The 15,220-nt window shown below is 44.2% G+C and overlaps 1 protein-coding gene across 1 annotated transcript in view; it reads right to left on the bottom strand.

The window, feature by feature from the left end:
* LOC126998062 (F-box/LRR-repeat protein 7-like) overlaps positions 1-15,220 on the bottom strand; it is a 50,236-nt gene that overhangs the window by 11,106 nt on the left and 23,910 nt on the right. Inside the window, exons 5-7 of the mRNA XM_050859440.1 lie at positions 8,370-8,573; positions 7,299-7,414; positions 6,917-7,045 (exon numbers count right to left, since the gene is read on the bottom strand). Of these exons, the coding sequence (XP_050715397.1) occupies positions 6,917-7,045; positions 7,299-7,414; positions 8,370-8,573 (449 nt within the window). The remainder of the gene's footprint in view (positions 1-6,916; positions 7,046-7,298; positions 7,415-8,369; positions 8,574-15,220) is intronic.

Here is a 15,220-nt window from a genome sequence, read left to right as displayed (position 1 = left end):
CTTCTTTTGATCTGTAATGCTTTGTATCGCTTCTTAGGTCCTCCTTCTCCACACTTTTATACTTCACAACATGCACTTTGGGCCGCTTTCACAGTCATTTTGTTTGTATTGATCATTACCAATGGTGGCGATCACCGCTCTAGTATTTCCACGTGAAACTGGCTGATCAGGTAGTGGCGGCTGCGGGGTTAGCCTAGCCCCGCACCTACCACACACTCTCAACATCTCTCGCTTTCTCTGCAGCCGCCACTACCCCATCAGCCAGTTTCACATGAAATACTAAGCGGCGATCGCCGCCATTGGTAGGGCTGGGCACGATACGATTCCGGAATCGATTCCAGCGATTCCGCTTCAAGCTTCCAGGTATCGAGTGGTATGACTGGTATCGATACCTTGGCTTGACGATTCCACTAGCTTAATTTCTCCTGGCAATCTGGCAGACAATGGCATCGTGGAGGGAAAAACGGCATTTGATTGGTCGATACTCTGTGTCTGTGACGTCAGGCAAGTGTTGCCAGATGCGCGTGCCTCCGTCAGGCCCAGTACATAAATAAGGGTGGAGGAGCGACCCACGGGCACGGCAGTCCAGCTAATGTTCTCAGAGGGGGGGTCCGTGTCGCGCTTCACCATCCATATGAACAAAATTATTTAATTTTTTTTATTACTATTTAACAATTCCTTGCTGTAGTGTAGCCTTTCCTCTCTCGAAAAATATAATTCATTCAACAGAACTCATATACTCGTGTTCACGGGAGAGGAACAAACACGTCAATGTCAACATCATTAGTCATGGCCTCTACTTCAAAGCGATCTAGAAAAGCTCCAGTATGGACATACATGGAGAAAACAGGGCCTGACATCACTGTGTGCCTTATTTGTAAGGATTCCTTGAAATATTGTGGAAATACTTCAAACATGACTAAACATATACGTACCAGACATCCGATTGAATTTGCGCAAATGCAGGAGGACACGACCCCTGTCGCTGCCTCACACATGTCTGATCCTGAAAGTGAGAGATTGCCCGGCACATCAACTGCAACATTGCAACCAACTTTGATGCAAACAATAGACAGGACTCAGTCTTACAGAAATGACTCTATCAAAAAGAATCAACTAGATCTTCTTTTTGGTAAAATGGTAGCTAAAGATCTTCAGCCATTGTCCATCACTGAAGATAAAGGATTTAAGGACTTCGTTCAGGGCCTGAATCCTCGCTATAAGCTACCTAGTCGCCGTGAATTGACGAGAACTCTTTTACCTAATATGTATGAACAAGAAGTAGCAAGAATCAGCAAGGAACTTGAAAATGTTGAGGACATTGCATTAACAACTGACATCTGGACTTCCAGACAAACACAAGGATTTATCACAGTCACGGCACACTTCATTTCTTCAGACTATAATATCAAATCAGCTGTTTTAGAGACTGCAAGGATGACAAAAAATCATACAGCAGAGAATATTGCAGAAGACCTTACAAGTATATGCAATAAATGGAACATTCTAAGTAAAATATGCTGTGTGATTACTGATAATGCTGCTAATATGACCTCAGCAATAAAATCACATATGAAATTGCGCAATATTCCATGCTTTGCGCACACACTCAATTTAGTAGTACAAGATTCACTGAAGAATACAAAAGATTTACAAATAGTAAAAGATAAAGTAAAGCAAATTGTGACCTTTTTCCACCATAGTGTCAAAGCAACTGATAAACTTAGCCAGCTTCAAGTACAACACAATGTTCCAGTTAAGAAGCTTATTCAAGATGTAGAGACAAGGTGGAACTCTACCTATCATATGCTGGAACGCTTCGTGCAGCAAAGTAATCTTGTCACCACTACGCTTTGCTTGCTCGGAAAAAATCATTTGTGCATTAGTAATGATGAGCTTAGCCTCATAAAAAAGGTCATACCTCTACTGGAATACTTTGATGAAGCAACCAAAGAATTATCAGCAGAAAAATTTACTTCACTCTCTAAAGTTATTCCAATTGTAAGAGGTCTGCAAGATTCCCTGCAAATGATTGATGATGACATGGATGGACTGACATTAAGAAATATTCCATTATCTGAAGAACTCAAAAAGCAGATGAGTCGGAGATTTGCTACAGTGGAAGGGATTTTCCTTGTTGGGGCAGCAACCATTCTAGACCCCAGATTTAAGAAGCTACCCTTCGCAGATGCTTCCAACATCAAGGCCATCGAAGAGCGTTTAAAAAACATACTACGCTCTAAGTATACAAATTATGCTTCAGAAAGTTCAACTGCGCCTTCTGTGCCGAGCCTCCCTGGCCCTGAATCAACAATAAAGTCAGGGAAAAAGTCTCTGTGGAATAGCTTTGATGCTAAAGCAGAAAAGACCTCACAAATAGTCTCAAATCCATCTGCTGAGGCAATAATGGAGTTGAGGCGATATTTTGAGGAGCCAAGAGTCATGAGAAGTGAAGATCCTCTCTCATGGTGGAAGAAAAAAGCACCCTTATTTCCAAACCTTTCTAAAATAGCAAAGGGAATCTTATGTGTACCAGCAACATCAGTCCCATCTGAGAGGCTTTTCTCCAAAGCAGGAGAATTAATATCTCAAAGGCGAAGCACTCTAAAAGAAAAAAATGTCAACATGATTCTATTTCTTAACAAGAACTTGAAATAAATCAATAAAAAAATGCTACTCCTGAATAAGGAGAGGACTGCTACTCCTGAATAAGGAGAGGACTGCTACTCCTGAATAAGGAGAGGACTGCTACTCCTGAATAAGGAGAGGACTGCTACTCCTGAATAAGGAGAGGACTGCTACTCCTGAATAAGGAGAGGACTGCTACTCCTGAATAAGGAGAGGACTGCTACTCCTGAATAAGGAGAGGACTGCTACTCCTGAATAAGGAGAGGACTGCTACTCCTGGATAAGAAGGGGACTGCTACTCCTGAATAAGGAGAGGACTGCTACTCCTGAATAAGGAGAGGACTGCTACTCCTGAATAAGGAGAGGACTGCTACTCCTGAATAAGAAGGGGACTGCTACTCCTGGATAAGAAGGGGACTGCTACTCCTGAATAAGGAGAGGACTGCTACTCCTGAATAAGGAGAGGACTGCTACTCCTGAATAAGGAGAGGACTGCTACTCCTGAATAAGGAGAGGACTGCTACTCCTGAATAAGGAGAGGACTGCTACTCCTGGATAAGGAGGGGACTGCTACTCCTGTATAAGGAGAGAACTTAAATTCTCATTTCATTAAGGAAATATATTATATGTATTTTTAGTGTATAAACATATTATATGTAGATTATATGTACTTGTATAAGTATATGTATTTTTCTTCGAGAGGATAATGTAAAATAAAGGAATATTTATTTACAAATGTAGCAACAAACATAGTCATACTTTAAGGAAATATATTATATGTATCTTTAATACAGAAGTCTATTATATGTATATTACATATATTTGTATATGTATTTTCTTCGACAGGATAAAATGAAGTAAAGGAATATTTATTTATGAATGTAGCAACAGTCATACTTTAGGGATGAAATATTTTTTTATATATATATATATATATATATATATATATATATATATATATATATATATATATATATATATATATATATATATATATATATATATATATATATATATATATATATATATATATTGGTTGTCTTTTAAAAGGAATCTCCCTTTTATTCTGTGATATGGAACTGTGATTAGATATTGGCTGTGATTATACACTGAACTATTTTTGTAATATTGTAATTTATTGCAATCTTGCATATGCATTCCCATCTTAATGAATATCGAATACCTCAATCATTTGTTTTTGTTCCTCCTCCTTAAATAAGATCAGTGGTTTTACATATTATATATATATATATATATATATATATATATATATATATATATATATATATATATATATATATATATATATATATATATATATATATATATATATATATATATATATATATATATGAGAGAGAGAGAGAGAGAGAGTGTGTGTGTGTGTGTGTGTGTAATTCACCTAGGCCCGATCACGAGTCGTCTCGCTCTCGCCAGCAGGTACCCTCTCGCCACGAGCAATGCTCATTATTGTCGATCTATGGGCACTGCCAAGCCCTCACACACCACACACCCCATCCCCCTTGCTTAAGGGGGGACAGTAACCACTCCTAGTAAGCGGAAAGAATTCGGCCTGAGCAGGACTCGAACCGCCGCCTGCTTGGCCGTGAAGCCTTGCAATGCGGCGCCCTAACCACTTACACCACGGAGTGGTGTGTGTGTGTGTGTGTGTGTGTGTGTGTGTAAAAAATAATATGGAATCGCTTCACACACTGCCACAATATCATGGGGAATCGTGATTGCAATGAGTCGATACCATAATCGTGAAACGCATGGAGTGATTCCAGAATCGATGGCGCAAGGAGGCGATACGAGATTCGTCAAGGACGTGAAGCGATACCGGAATCGATGGCGCAAGGAGGCGATACGAGATTCGTCAAGGACGTGAAGCGATACCGGAATCGATGGCGCAAGGAGACGATACCAGAATCGTTTGGCAACTCCGGCAGCTGGAGGCAGAGCGATGGGCGATTCGGAATCGATACCAGCGATTCCAACAGCCTCTGGAATCGGAATCGGCGATTCTCAAAAAAGCGATTCTTGCCCACCCCTAGCCATTGGTAACGATCAAAACAAACAAAGTGACTGTGAAAGCGGCTCTAAATTACTTAACAGTGCACACTTATACACTTCACCCTGAACTTAGGTGTTTTTCTGTCCTTTTCTTTCCCTGATTTTGCTTTTCTATGCCCTTTTGTTATTTTTCACTATTACTTTTCACCGTCGCTGCCATGGTCAAAAGAAGAAGAAGAAGAAGAAAAGGAAAACAACACCGGGAGATCTACAATTTTCATAGACTTGAGAAAAAGGTTTTTGGACTGTGGTTCCCCAGCACGGGGTGTTCTCTTATCTTGTTAATCAAGTAGTAAGCAAAGCAGCTCTGCCAGTCCATTTTACGAGTCTATTGTTGTGCCATCTTCCACTGCTCCTCACTCCTCAGCCACTGCCGTCGTCTGTTTGTTAACATGCAGCCGTTCGGTACCCACGTACCCACACTCGTACTCACAACCGTTTTCCATTCATAAGGACAACCAACAACTCGCTCCCGGTTGGGCATACGGGCAACTGCGGTTGTCCATAGCCCCAATGGTTGGACACCGCCTTTTAAGGCAGCACGCATGACGCTGACGGTAGGTAGACGTGACCCGAACATGTCAAGCAGCCTTGAAACTAAATGGCGGTAATCTTGTGAAAGTCGTGATGATAAGAATTTAGGACTAAGCGCTAAACTTGAGGATTGCGAAACTTGGGTAGCGCAAAACTCGAGAGGGTACTGTATATTAATTTTACTACAATGTTTCATTGGTTGTTTCCTGACTAGGAAATCATCAGGCACACCCACTTCGCATCTTCACACTACGTAAAATGCCTACTATGTGAGTACCTGAAAATGACTATAACCCACAGACTCAAAGTGCACAAGTTGAACCCACAGTACACAAGATGGAGGCAAGGAATGGCCTAAATCTGTTGTGTATGTGGACTGTACAACCTCCACCCCATGCTACGCGCCCATCACGGCAGGGAAAAAATTGAAAAACACCAAAAGATAGGCAAAATTGATTCACGGAACTATCAAATTCCACACTCCAACCAACACTCCATCAGTCAAACAAAACAAGACAAACAGAACAAGCAATGAAAATGTAAACTAAACACAGTAACATATGGAAGGGCACTGTGGACGGCACATGGCACGCCTCATTCTCCTTTGTTTACAAACGCTGCCGCCCTCGCCGCTGCACCACCACCACCACTACACCGCACCATACCATCACTAGAGCCAGTCAAACAAAACAAAACAGAATAAAACAGTAACAAGTGATGAAGATGTTAGCGTACGTAAACACAACGACATATGGGAGGGCACTGAAGGAGGCATGCGGCACACTCATACTCTTCTTTAATTACAAGCATTACCGCCCTTGCCACCTCGCTGCCATCACCACACTACACTGACACTCCAGGCAACCAGACGAAGTATAACAGAAAAAAAGTGATGATAATGTTGAGTAAGCACTGGAAGACGCGTGGTGTGCCTCACATTTTCCTTAGTTCACCAGCGCCGCGGGACTCTGCCTCACCGCCATCACAGTTCCGTGCTGACAGTCACTCCGCATAGTTGTCTGAAACTTTCTCTCCTTCGTGTGTCCAGGGTCAAGACAGAGCTAACCAGTGTTCCCTGATGTGCTATGGAGGCAAACCAACCACTATAACCAGCCAGTCCGACAGGCTGCCCCGCACGCCAAGCACCATGAGAGCAAGGGTCACACGGATGCCGAGATAGAGGACCACTCCCAAGCCCACCCTGGACACATACTAGTTTTTTTAGTTTTCTTTTCAAGTATTTCTTTGATGCAGGTGAATACTAAAAAGATGTGTACAACTAAGAGATAACATCAGAAGTTGGAAAGTTTCGTTTAGTCGGCACAACATCTGTGGTCATATGCCGGAGGGAGACAGAAGGGGAAGGAATTATAGAAGAAGTGAACAGATCGCAGGAGACGGGACACAACCCCCGATTAATACCTGGTATCCATTCACTGCTGGGTGGACAGGGACGTAGGGTATCGGAAAAGCCGCCCAAATTTTTCCACTCCGCCTGGGAATCGAACCCGGGCTCTCTTGGTTGTGAGCTGAGTGTGCTAACCACTGCACCACGAAGCCCCCCAGAAAAACATCAGACACAGACAAACACTCAGACATGGAAAGACACACAGACATGGATATGGACAAATACAGACACACAAGCATGGAAATAGACAGAAAGAGAATAAGACATGTTTACCTTCAGGGTGGTGGGCAGCATACTTAAGTTCTTGCCATTGATAGCGGTGCCAGACACGTTCAGTTTCTCCAGCTGCGGGTAACAGGCCAGGAGGTGGTGGAGGGCCTTCTCATCAAAGTCAATGCAGTTCTGCAGGGAGAGAGGAAGCAATAAGGAAAGGGATATTTAGACATACTTAGGGTCGTACTATAAGACATTTCGCCGCCCAAGAACACATATGTGACAAGGCTTTCATAGGAGTTGTGGGCATTTCCAGGAGACAAAATGTTTTAATATACGATCCATGGCAGGAAAGCAAACACCTCTAACTTGCAGTGTGAGGAGAATGAATATATGACAAAAAAACAACTAAGAGAGGCCCCTACCAGCACCAGGAACATACCCTTGCCACAAAACCCTTGATGTTCTTGCAGCCCTGTGCCAGTTTGGAGATGTGGATGAAGTTGATCCCTCTGGCTTTGGTTACGTCGAGGTGCTCCAGGTGAGGGCACAGCTGACCTATGACATGGCAAGTGTCAGAGAAGGGTTGGCTGGACTTTTTTTTTCTTCTTTTTTTTTTAGGCATAAAAAAAAAGAAAAAAAAATACTTACTGGAAGGAAGAAAGGAAGGAAGGAAGGAGGAGGAGTGTAAGAAGGAAGGAAGGAAGGAGGAGTTTAAGAAGGAAGAAAGGAGTGAAAGAATGTATGGATTATAGTGAAACTGGATTGGCGAGATTGTTTTTGCATTGAGCTCCTAAACCCTTTTCCTCCCCAACACCTATTTCTTCCTCACATATGTTACCTATAGCATGAGAGGAAAGGAAAGGTGTTGGGACTGCATAGGAAAGACTTAACCCCTTGACTGGATTTCCTACAAGAAGACATCACCAAGCTACAGGAATGGAACAAAAAGTGGCTGCTACAATTCAATGAAGAAAAATGTACAGTCAAGCACCTTGGGAGGGGATATCCAGCACACCAATACCACATGGGAAACACTCCACTATCCACCACAGAGGCAGAGAAAGACCTGGGAGTATATGTCACCAGGCTACCAGTGAAGGGATATCCAGCACACCAATACCACATGGGAAACACTCCACTATCCACCACAGAGGCAGAGAAAGACCTGGGAGTATATGTTACCAGGCTATCAGTGAAGGGATATCCAGCACACCAATACCACATGGGAAACATTCCACTATCCACCACAGAGGCAGAGAAAGACCTGGGAGTATATGTTATCAGGCTACCAGTGAAGGGATATCCAGCACACCAATACCACATGGGAAACACTCCACTATCCACCACAGAGGCAGAGAAAGACCTGGGAGTATATGTGACCAAGCTACCAGTGAAGACGAAATCCATGCCAATCGCAGCGGCCAGGTTAAATGAGTGAATGCATGAAGTTTAGACGAAAAGAACTTTTTTTTTATTGCAAACCCTCAGCTCTTCCACGTCCCAGACTCACCGACAATTTGGAGGATATTCTGTCGAGTGGCGAAATCCACATCCTGCACCTTGAGGGACCTAAGGCTTGGGCCACAAAGGGTGAGAAGCTTGGACACAATGGCCTTGGTGAAGGGAGGTGATATGCCCAGAGATTCCTCACTGATCTCCAGGCAGGTCATCTTGGAGAGGTACCAGTGTAGCAGCGTCTGCCAGCGCCGACACACTGGTGAGGGGAGAAAATTCTTGGGTTATATTTAAGGACAGAAGCAATAGTGTATAAATAGGGAAAAAGAAGGGATGTTGGAGAAGACCATATAATGAATGAGAAGGCAAGTGCTTCTTTGAGTATAAGTGTAAGGAAAAGACTGAGAAATAGTGCAAAGGTTCCAATTTATCATAACTAAATAGTACGAGTAAAAAAGAAAATTAACCCGGTAGCAGCGACGGGCCAAATTTGTGCCATGATATAACCCCCCAAAAAATAGATAATACATAAACTGATCACAAATGCATTGATATATATTATGAAATGGTTTGTGTGAGTGATGATTTTCTTCTCATGATTCTTGCTTAGAGGGACCATTAAGAAACATGATCCCCACAGCTACCGGGTTAAGAAGTGAATACACCCGTCCCCCTCATGTCATGATTAGCTGATTACGAGCCTGCACGTGAAGTGGGAGTGTGTGATAGCTGGATAATTCTAACCAGGTATCGGGCAACTGGTTATTTTTTTTTTTTTTTACAACAAAGGAGACAGCTCAAGGGCACAATAAAAGTAAACATTAATAAAAAAAGCCCGCTACTCGCTGCTCCTAAAAAGAATCCAAAGAGGTGGCCGAAAGATAGGTCAGTTTCGGGAGGAGAGGTGTCCTGATACCCTCCTCTTGAAAGAGTTCAAGTCGTAGGCAGGAGGAAATACAGATGAAGGAAGATTGTTCCAGAGTTTACCAGCGTGAGGGATGAAAGAGTGAAGATGCTGGTTAACTCTTGCATAAGGGGTTTGGACAGTATAGGGATGAGCATGAGTAGAAAGTCGAGTGCAGCGGGGCCGCGGGAGGGGGGGAGGCATGCAGTTAGCAAGTTCAGAAGAGCAGTCAGCGTGGCTAAGAAGATAGAATGAGAGGCAACATTGCGGTGGAATTTAAGAGGTAGAAGACTATCAGTATGAGGAGGAGAGCTGATGAGACGAAGAGCCTTAGCCTCCACTCTGTCCAGAAAAGCTGTGTGAGTGGAGCCCCCCCACACATGAGATGCATACTCCATACGAGGGTGGACAAGGCCCCTGTATATGGACAGCAACTGTGCAGGGGAGAACTGGTGGAGACGGTACAGAACGCCCAGCCTCGAGGAAGCTGATTTAGTAAGAGATGAGATATGAAGTTTCCAGTTGAGATTTTGAGTTAAGGATAAACCGAGGATGTTTAGTGTTGAGGAAGGTGATAGCTGGGTGTTGTCAAAGAATAGGGGATAGTTGTTTGGAAGATTGTGTCGAGTGGATAGGTGGAGAAACTGTGTTTTTGAGGCGTTGAAGGACACCAGGTTCTTCTTGCCCCAATCGGAAATAATAGTAAGGTCTGAGGCTAAGCGTTCTGCAGCCTCCAGCCTTGAGTCGTTAAGTTCCTGAAGGGTGGGTCTTCTATTAAAAGAAGTTGAATAATGCAGAGTGGAATCATCGGCGTAGTAATGGATAGGACAGTTCGTTTTGGAAGAAGATCATCAATGAACAACAGAAAAGAGTGGGAGATAGGACAGAACCCTGTGGGACACCACTGTTAATAGATTTAGGGGAAGAACAGTGACCGTCTACCACGGCAGAAATAGAACGGTCAGAAAGGAAACTGGAGATAAAGGTACAGAGAGAAGGATAGAAACCGTAGGAGGGTAGTTTAGAAAGCAAAGATTTGTGCCAGACCCTATCAAAATGTTTTGATTTGTCCAGCGCAATAGCTAAAGTTTCACCGAAACGGCTAGAGAGGATGACCAAGAGTCAGTTAAGAAGGCTAGGAGATCACCAGTAGAACGCACCTTGCGGAACCCATACTGGCGATCAGATAGAAGGTCAGAAGTGGAAAGGTGCTTTTGAATCTTCCGGTTAAGGATTGATTCAAAAGCTTTAGATAGACAAGAAAGTAAAGCAATAGGACGGTAGTTTGAGGGATTGTAGCGGTAACCCTTCTTAGGTACAGGCTGTATGAAGGAATAATTACAGCAAGAAGGAAAGGTAGATGTTGACAGGCAGAGGCGAAAAGAGTTTGACCAGGCAGGGTGACAGCACGGAGGCACAGATTTTAAGGACAATAGGAGGCACTCCATCAGGTCCATAAGCCTTCTGAGGATTGAGGCCAGAGAGGGCATAGAAAACATCATTTTGAAGAATCTTTATAACAGGCATAAAGGAGTCAGAGGGGGGATGAGTAGGAGGAATATGCCCAGAATCGTCCAGAGTGGAGTTTTTAGAAAAAGTTTGAGAGAAGAGTTCAGCCTTAGAGATAGATGAGACGGCAGTGTTGCCATCAGGACTGAGGAGTGGAGGGAAAGATGAAGAAGTGAAGTTGGAGGAGATGTTTTTGGCTAGATTCCAGAAGTCACGGGACGAGTTAGAAAGCAAGGTTTGACATTTTCTATTAATGAAAGAATTTTTGGTTAGTCGGAGAATAGATTTGGCACGATTTCGGGCAGAAATGTAAAGTTCATAATTAGCATTAGTTTGAAGGCTCTGGTATCTTTTGTGAGCTACCTCTCTATCATTGACAGCACGAGAACAAGCGTGATTAAACCAAGGCTTTTTAGCGTGAGGAGTAGAGAAAGAACGAGGAATGTATGCCTCCATTCCAGAGACAATCACCTCTGTGATGCGCTGAGCACACACAGAGGGGTCTCTATCCTGGAAGCAATAATCATTCCACGGGAAATCGGAAAAGTACATCCTCAGATCGTCCCACCGAGCTGAAGCAAAATGCCAGAAGCATCGCCTCTTCGGTGGGTCCAGAGGGTGTACAGGAGCGATAGGACAGGATGCAGAAATAAGATTGTGATCGGAGGAGCCCAACGGAGAGAACAGTTTGACAGAATAAGCAGAAGGGTTTGAGGTAAGGAAGAGGTCTAGAATGTTGGGCCGATCTCCAAGACGGTCGGGAATACGTGTAGGGTGCTGGACCAACTGCTCTAGGTCGTTGAGGATAGCAAAGTTGTAGGCTTGTTCACCAGGATGGTCAGTGAAAGAGGATGAAAGCCAAAGCTGGTGGTGAACATTGAAATCTCCTAGGATGGAGATTTCAGCGAAGGGAGAGTGGGTCAAGATGTGCTCCACTTTAGAATTCAAATAGTCAAAGAATTTTACATAGTTGGTAGAGTTAGGTGAGAGATACCTTTTACCTACATTTTGTGCCTATTATACCCACAAAACACTGGACCAACGTGATGTTATACTTATTATAACACTCATAATGTCACCTTATTACACCCAGCGATAGCTTGCTCGGCCATTGCTATCCAACCACACACTCGATAAGCTGAGCGAAACCAGGGAGTAGCATCTCCATTCTTTCATCCCCTTCACTGGTAAACTCTGGAACAATCTTCCTTCTATTTCCTCCTTCCTATGACTTGACCTCTTTCAAGAAGAGTGTATCAAGACACCTCTCCACCCGAAATTGACCTCTCTTTTGGCTATTCTTTACTACTGTCTGTTATGGGAGTGGCCAGTAGCGGGCTTTTTTTTTTTTTTTTTTTCACTTTTTGTTGCCCTTGAGCCGTCTCCTTTGTTAAGCTACGAAAAACAACAGCCGCCTCACTCTATTCCCTCAGCAGCTCTTATAGGCAACCATTCAACAGAAACAAATCACAGTTGAATGAAACATCGATAAAAGGTAAGAGGGTGCAGCAGAGGTGACACTGGCCACACCCATACAGCTACAATGCCACCTTTGTCTACCAGCACTAACCTCACCCGTCCCACCCCCACCCGCACAGTGGAGAGACGCACACTTAACTGAGGGATTAGCGTAAAAATGGGAGGAATGTCAACCAATCACTGAGCAAGAATGGTCAATGACATAGCATCAATTTGCTGTCGTGTACTCCACAACCCGGGTGATTCGAATCCACTAGTGCGTTCAGGTTTTGTGTGTGTGACAGCATGAGGGAGGCAGCTCCTAGGGCCAGTTTGACAATCCAACACAGGGTCGTAAATTTGACAAGGCTTTTGTACGAGTCTGGGGCATTTCCAGGAGTAGTTTTGTGACCCTGGTGGTAGTTTGACCCTTCCTCTGTACAATGAACCTAAAGAAACACTCATTAGAACACAAATTTGACAAGGCTTTTGTGGGAGTCTGGAGCATTTCCAGGAGTAGTTTTGTGACCCTGGTGGTAGTTTGACCCTTCCTCTGTACAATGAACCTAAAGAAACACTCATTAGAACACAAATTTGACAAGGCTTTCGTAGGAGTCTGGAGCATTTCCAGGAGTAGTTTTGTGACCCTGGTGGTAGTTTGACCCTTCCTCTGTACAATGAACCTAAAGAAACACTCATTAGAACACAAATTTGACAAGGCTTTCATAGGAGTCTGGGGCATTTCCAGGCGTAGTTTTAAGGCCCGTCCAGGCGAGGGGCAGTTGCCCGCCGTGCAAACACTGTTACCATATCATACTAAGCAGCGGGATGACGTCAAAAGCACAGAAACGAAGGAAACAGATCTGGCAACAAACAGTGCTACCAGATTTTGCTGTGTGCCACAGTCTCTACTCCGTTCACCGGGCAAAGACTAGCGGGCAAACTTGTGTCCACACTTGGGGCAGTTGCCCGCCGGGCACTGCCCGTTGATCGTATATTCATCGCTTGTTTAGCAGGGTTACCAGGTTGAAGAGTTGGTGGAGGGTTTTTGTCACTACCAGGCGCACATAGCAGACCGGGCACTCCAGGGCAGGCAGCGGCCGATAGCACAACCAGACTGAGAGTAGCACAACATGGGCTACAGCAAGGGTGCTGTCTATATAGGTCAATTAATTGCACGGTGGCTTCCCTTGACCACACCTGTTCTTTGCCACATGGGACAGACATGTTCTCCCGTCAAGTATATAGTGGAAATCTGAAACTGACTGCAGTTAAGAGAGTTCCGCAGGTTCCGCTTCGTGTGTCTGGCAACATGCTCTCTTTATACCATCCATCAAACCAGCAGGCATTGGCTCGTCCACGGGCAAGGGCACTTGATTTGCCCGTAGTTTTCCCGCTTCTGACGTAATCAGTTCTTCGCTCCCACCATCAAAACAGTTGAAGCAGTAATATATTTGGTAACAGCGTTTGCATGGCGGGCAACTGCCCCTCATCTGGACGGGGCTTTATGACCCTGGTGGTACTTTGCCCCTTCCTCTGTACAATGAACCTAAAGCAACACTCATTAGAACACAAATTTGACAAGGCTTTTGTAGGAGTCTGGGGCATTTCCAGGAGTAGTTTTGTGACCCTGGTGGTAGTTTGACCCTTCCTCTGTACAATGAACCTGAAAAAACACTCATTAAAACGCAAATTTGACAAGGCTTTTGTAGGAGCCTGGGACATTTCCAGGAGTAGTTTTGTGACCCTGGTGGTAGTTTGACCCTTCCTCTGTACAATGAACCTAAAGAAACACTCATTAGAACCCGACTGACCCCCTCTTTGACCTTTAGAATTAGTTGATGTGAGAAGCAAAACTGTCTTATAATACCGACCGCAGAGCCACTGTATGCACCCAACCCAAACCATGTTCTCCACAGTGATCCAATATTTCCACTCAATACCAGAGACTAATAAAGAGATTTCCTGTGTAGTTTCCTAATAGTTCCCCTCCTTTTAACCCGGTAGCAGCGGGGATCATGTTTCTTAATGGTCCCTCTAAGCGAGAAAAATGAGAAAAAATCATCCCTCACACAAACCATTTCATAATATATATCCAAGCATTTGTGATCAGATTATGTATCATCTATTTTGGGGGGTTTATGTCATGGCACAAATTTGGCCCGTCGCTGCTACACGGTAAAGCCACAAATTTGGCCCGTCGCTGCTACACGGTAAAGCCACAAATTTGGCCCGTCGCTACTACGGTAAAGCCACAAATTGGCCTTCGCTGCTACACGGTAAAGCCACAAATTTGGCCCTTCGCTGCTACGGTAAAGCCACAAATTTGGCCCGCTGCTACACGGTAAAGCCACATATTTGGCCCTTCGCGGGTACAAGGTATAGCCACAAATTTGGCCCGTCGCTGCTACACGGTAAAGCCTAAATTTGGCCGTCGCTGCTACACGGTAAAGCCACAAATTTGGCCCTTCGCTACACGGTAAAGCCACAAATTTGGTCATGCTGCTACACGGTAAAGCCACAAATTTGACCCGTCGCTGCAACACGGTAAAGCCACAAATTTGGCCCGTCACTGCTACACGGTAAAGCCACAAATTTGACCCATTGCTGCTACACGGTAAAGCCACAAATTTGGCCCGTCGCTGCTACACAGTAAAGCCACAAATTTGACCCGTCGCTGCAACATGGTAAGGCCACAAATTTGGCCCGTCGCTGCTACACGGTAAAGCCACAAATTTGACCCATCGCTGCTACACGGTAAAGCCACAAATTTGGCCCGTCGCTGCTACACGGTAAAGCCACAAATTTGACCCGTCGCTGCTACCGGGTTAATATCAACCTCAAAGCACGACAGCTACATTGAATTTTTGCCGTATTTTGTGTTTGGTTGGGGGGCTTACGAACTTGCTGTATTGGTCTTTAAAACTGGCTCTTAACCCTTAACGGCAGCAGTATTTGAAGAGAAGCTCCCCCCAAAATGAATGGTCTATATATACTCACTGTGCCAACCTTAGGACTGCAGTAAATATAGTTAC

The sequence above is a fragment of the Eriocheir sinensis genome, chromosome 2 (genome assembly GCF_024679095.1).
Source record: "Eriocheir sinensis breed Jianghai 21 chromosome 2, ASM2467909v1, whole genome shotgun sequence".
Classification (NCBI taxonomy): Eukaryota; Metazoa; Arthropoda; class Malacostraca; order Decapoda; family Varunidae; genus Eriocheir; species Eriocheir sinensis.
Note: the sequence above shows the minus strand (reverse complement) of the source record. Positions and strands in the feature narration are given on the sequence as shown.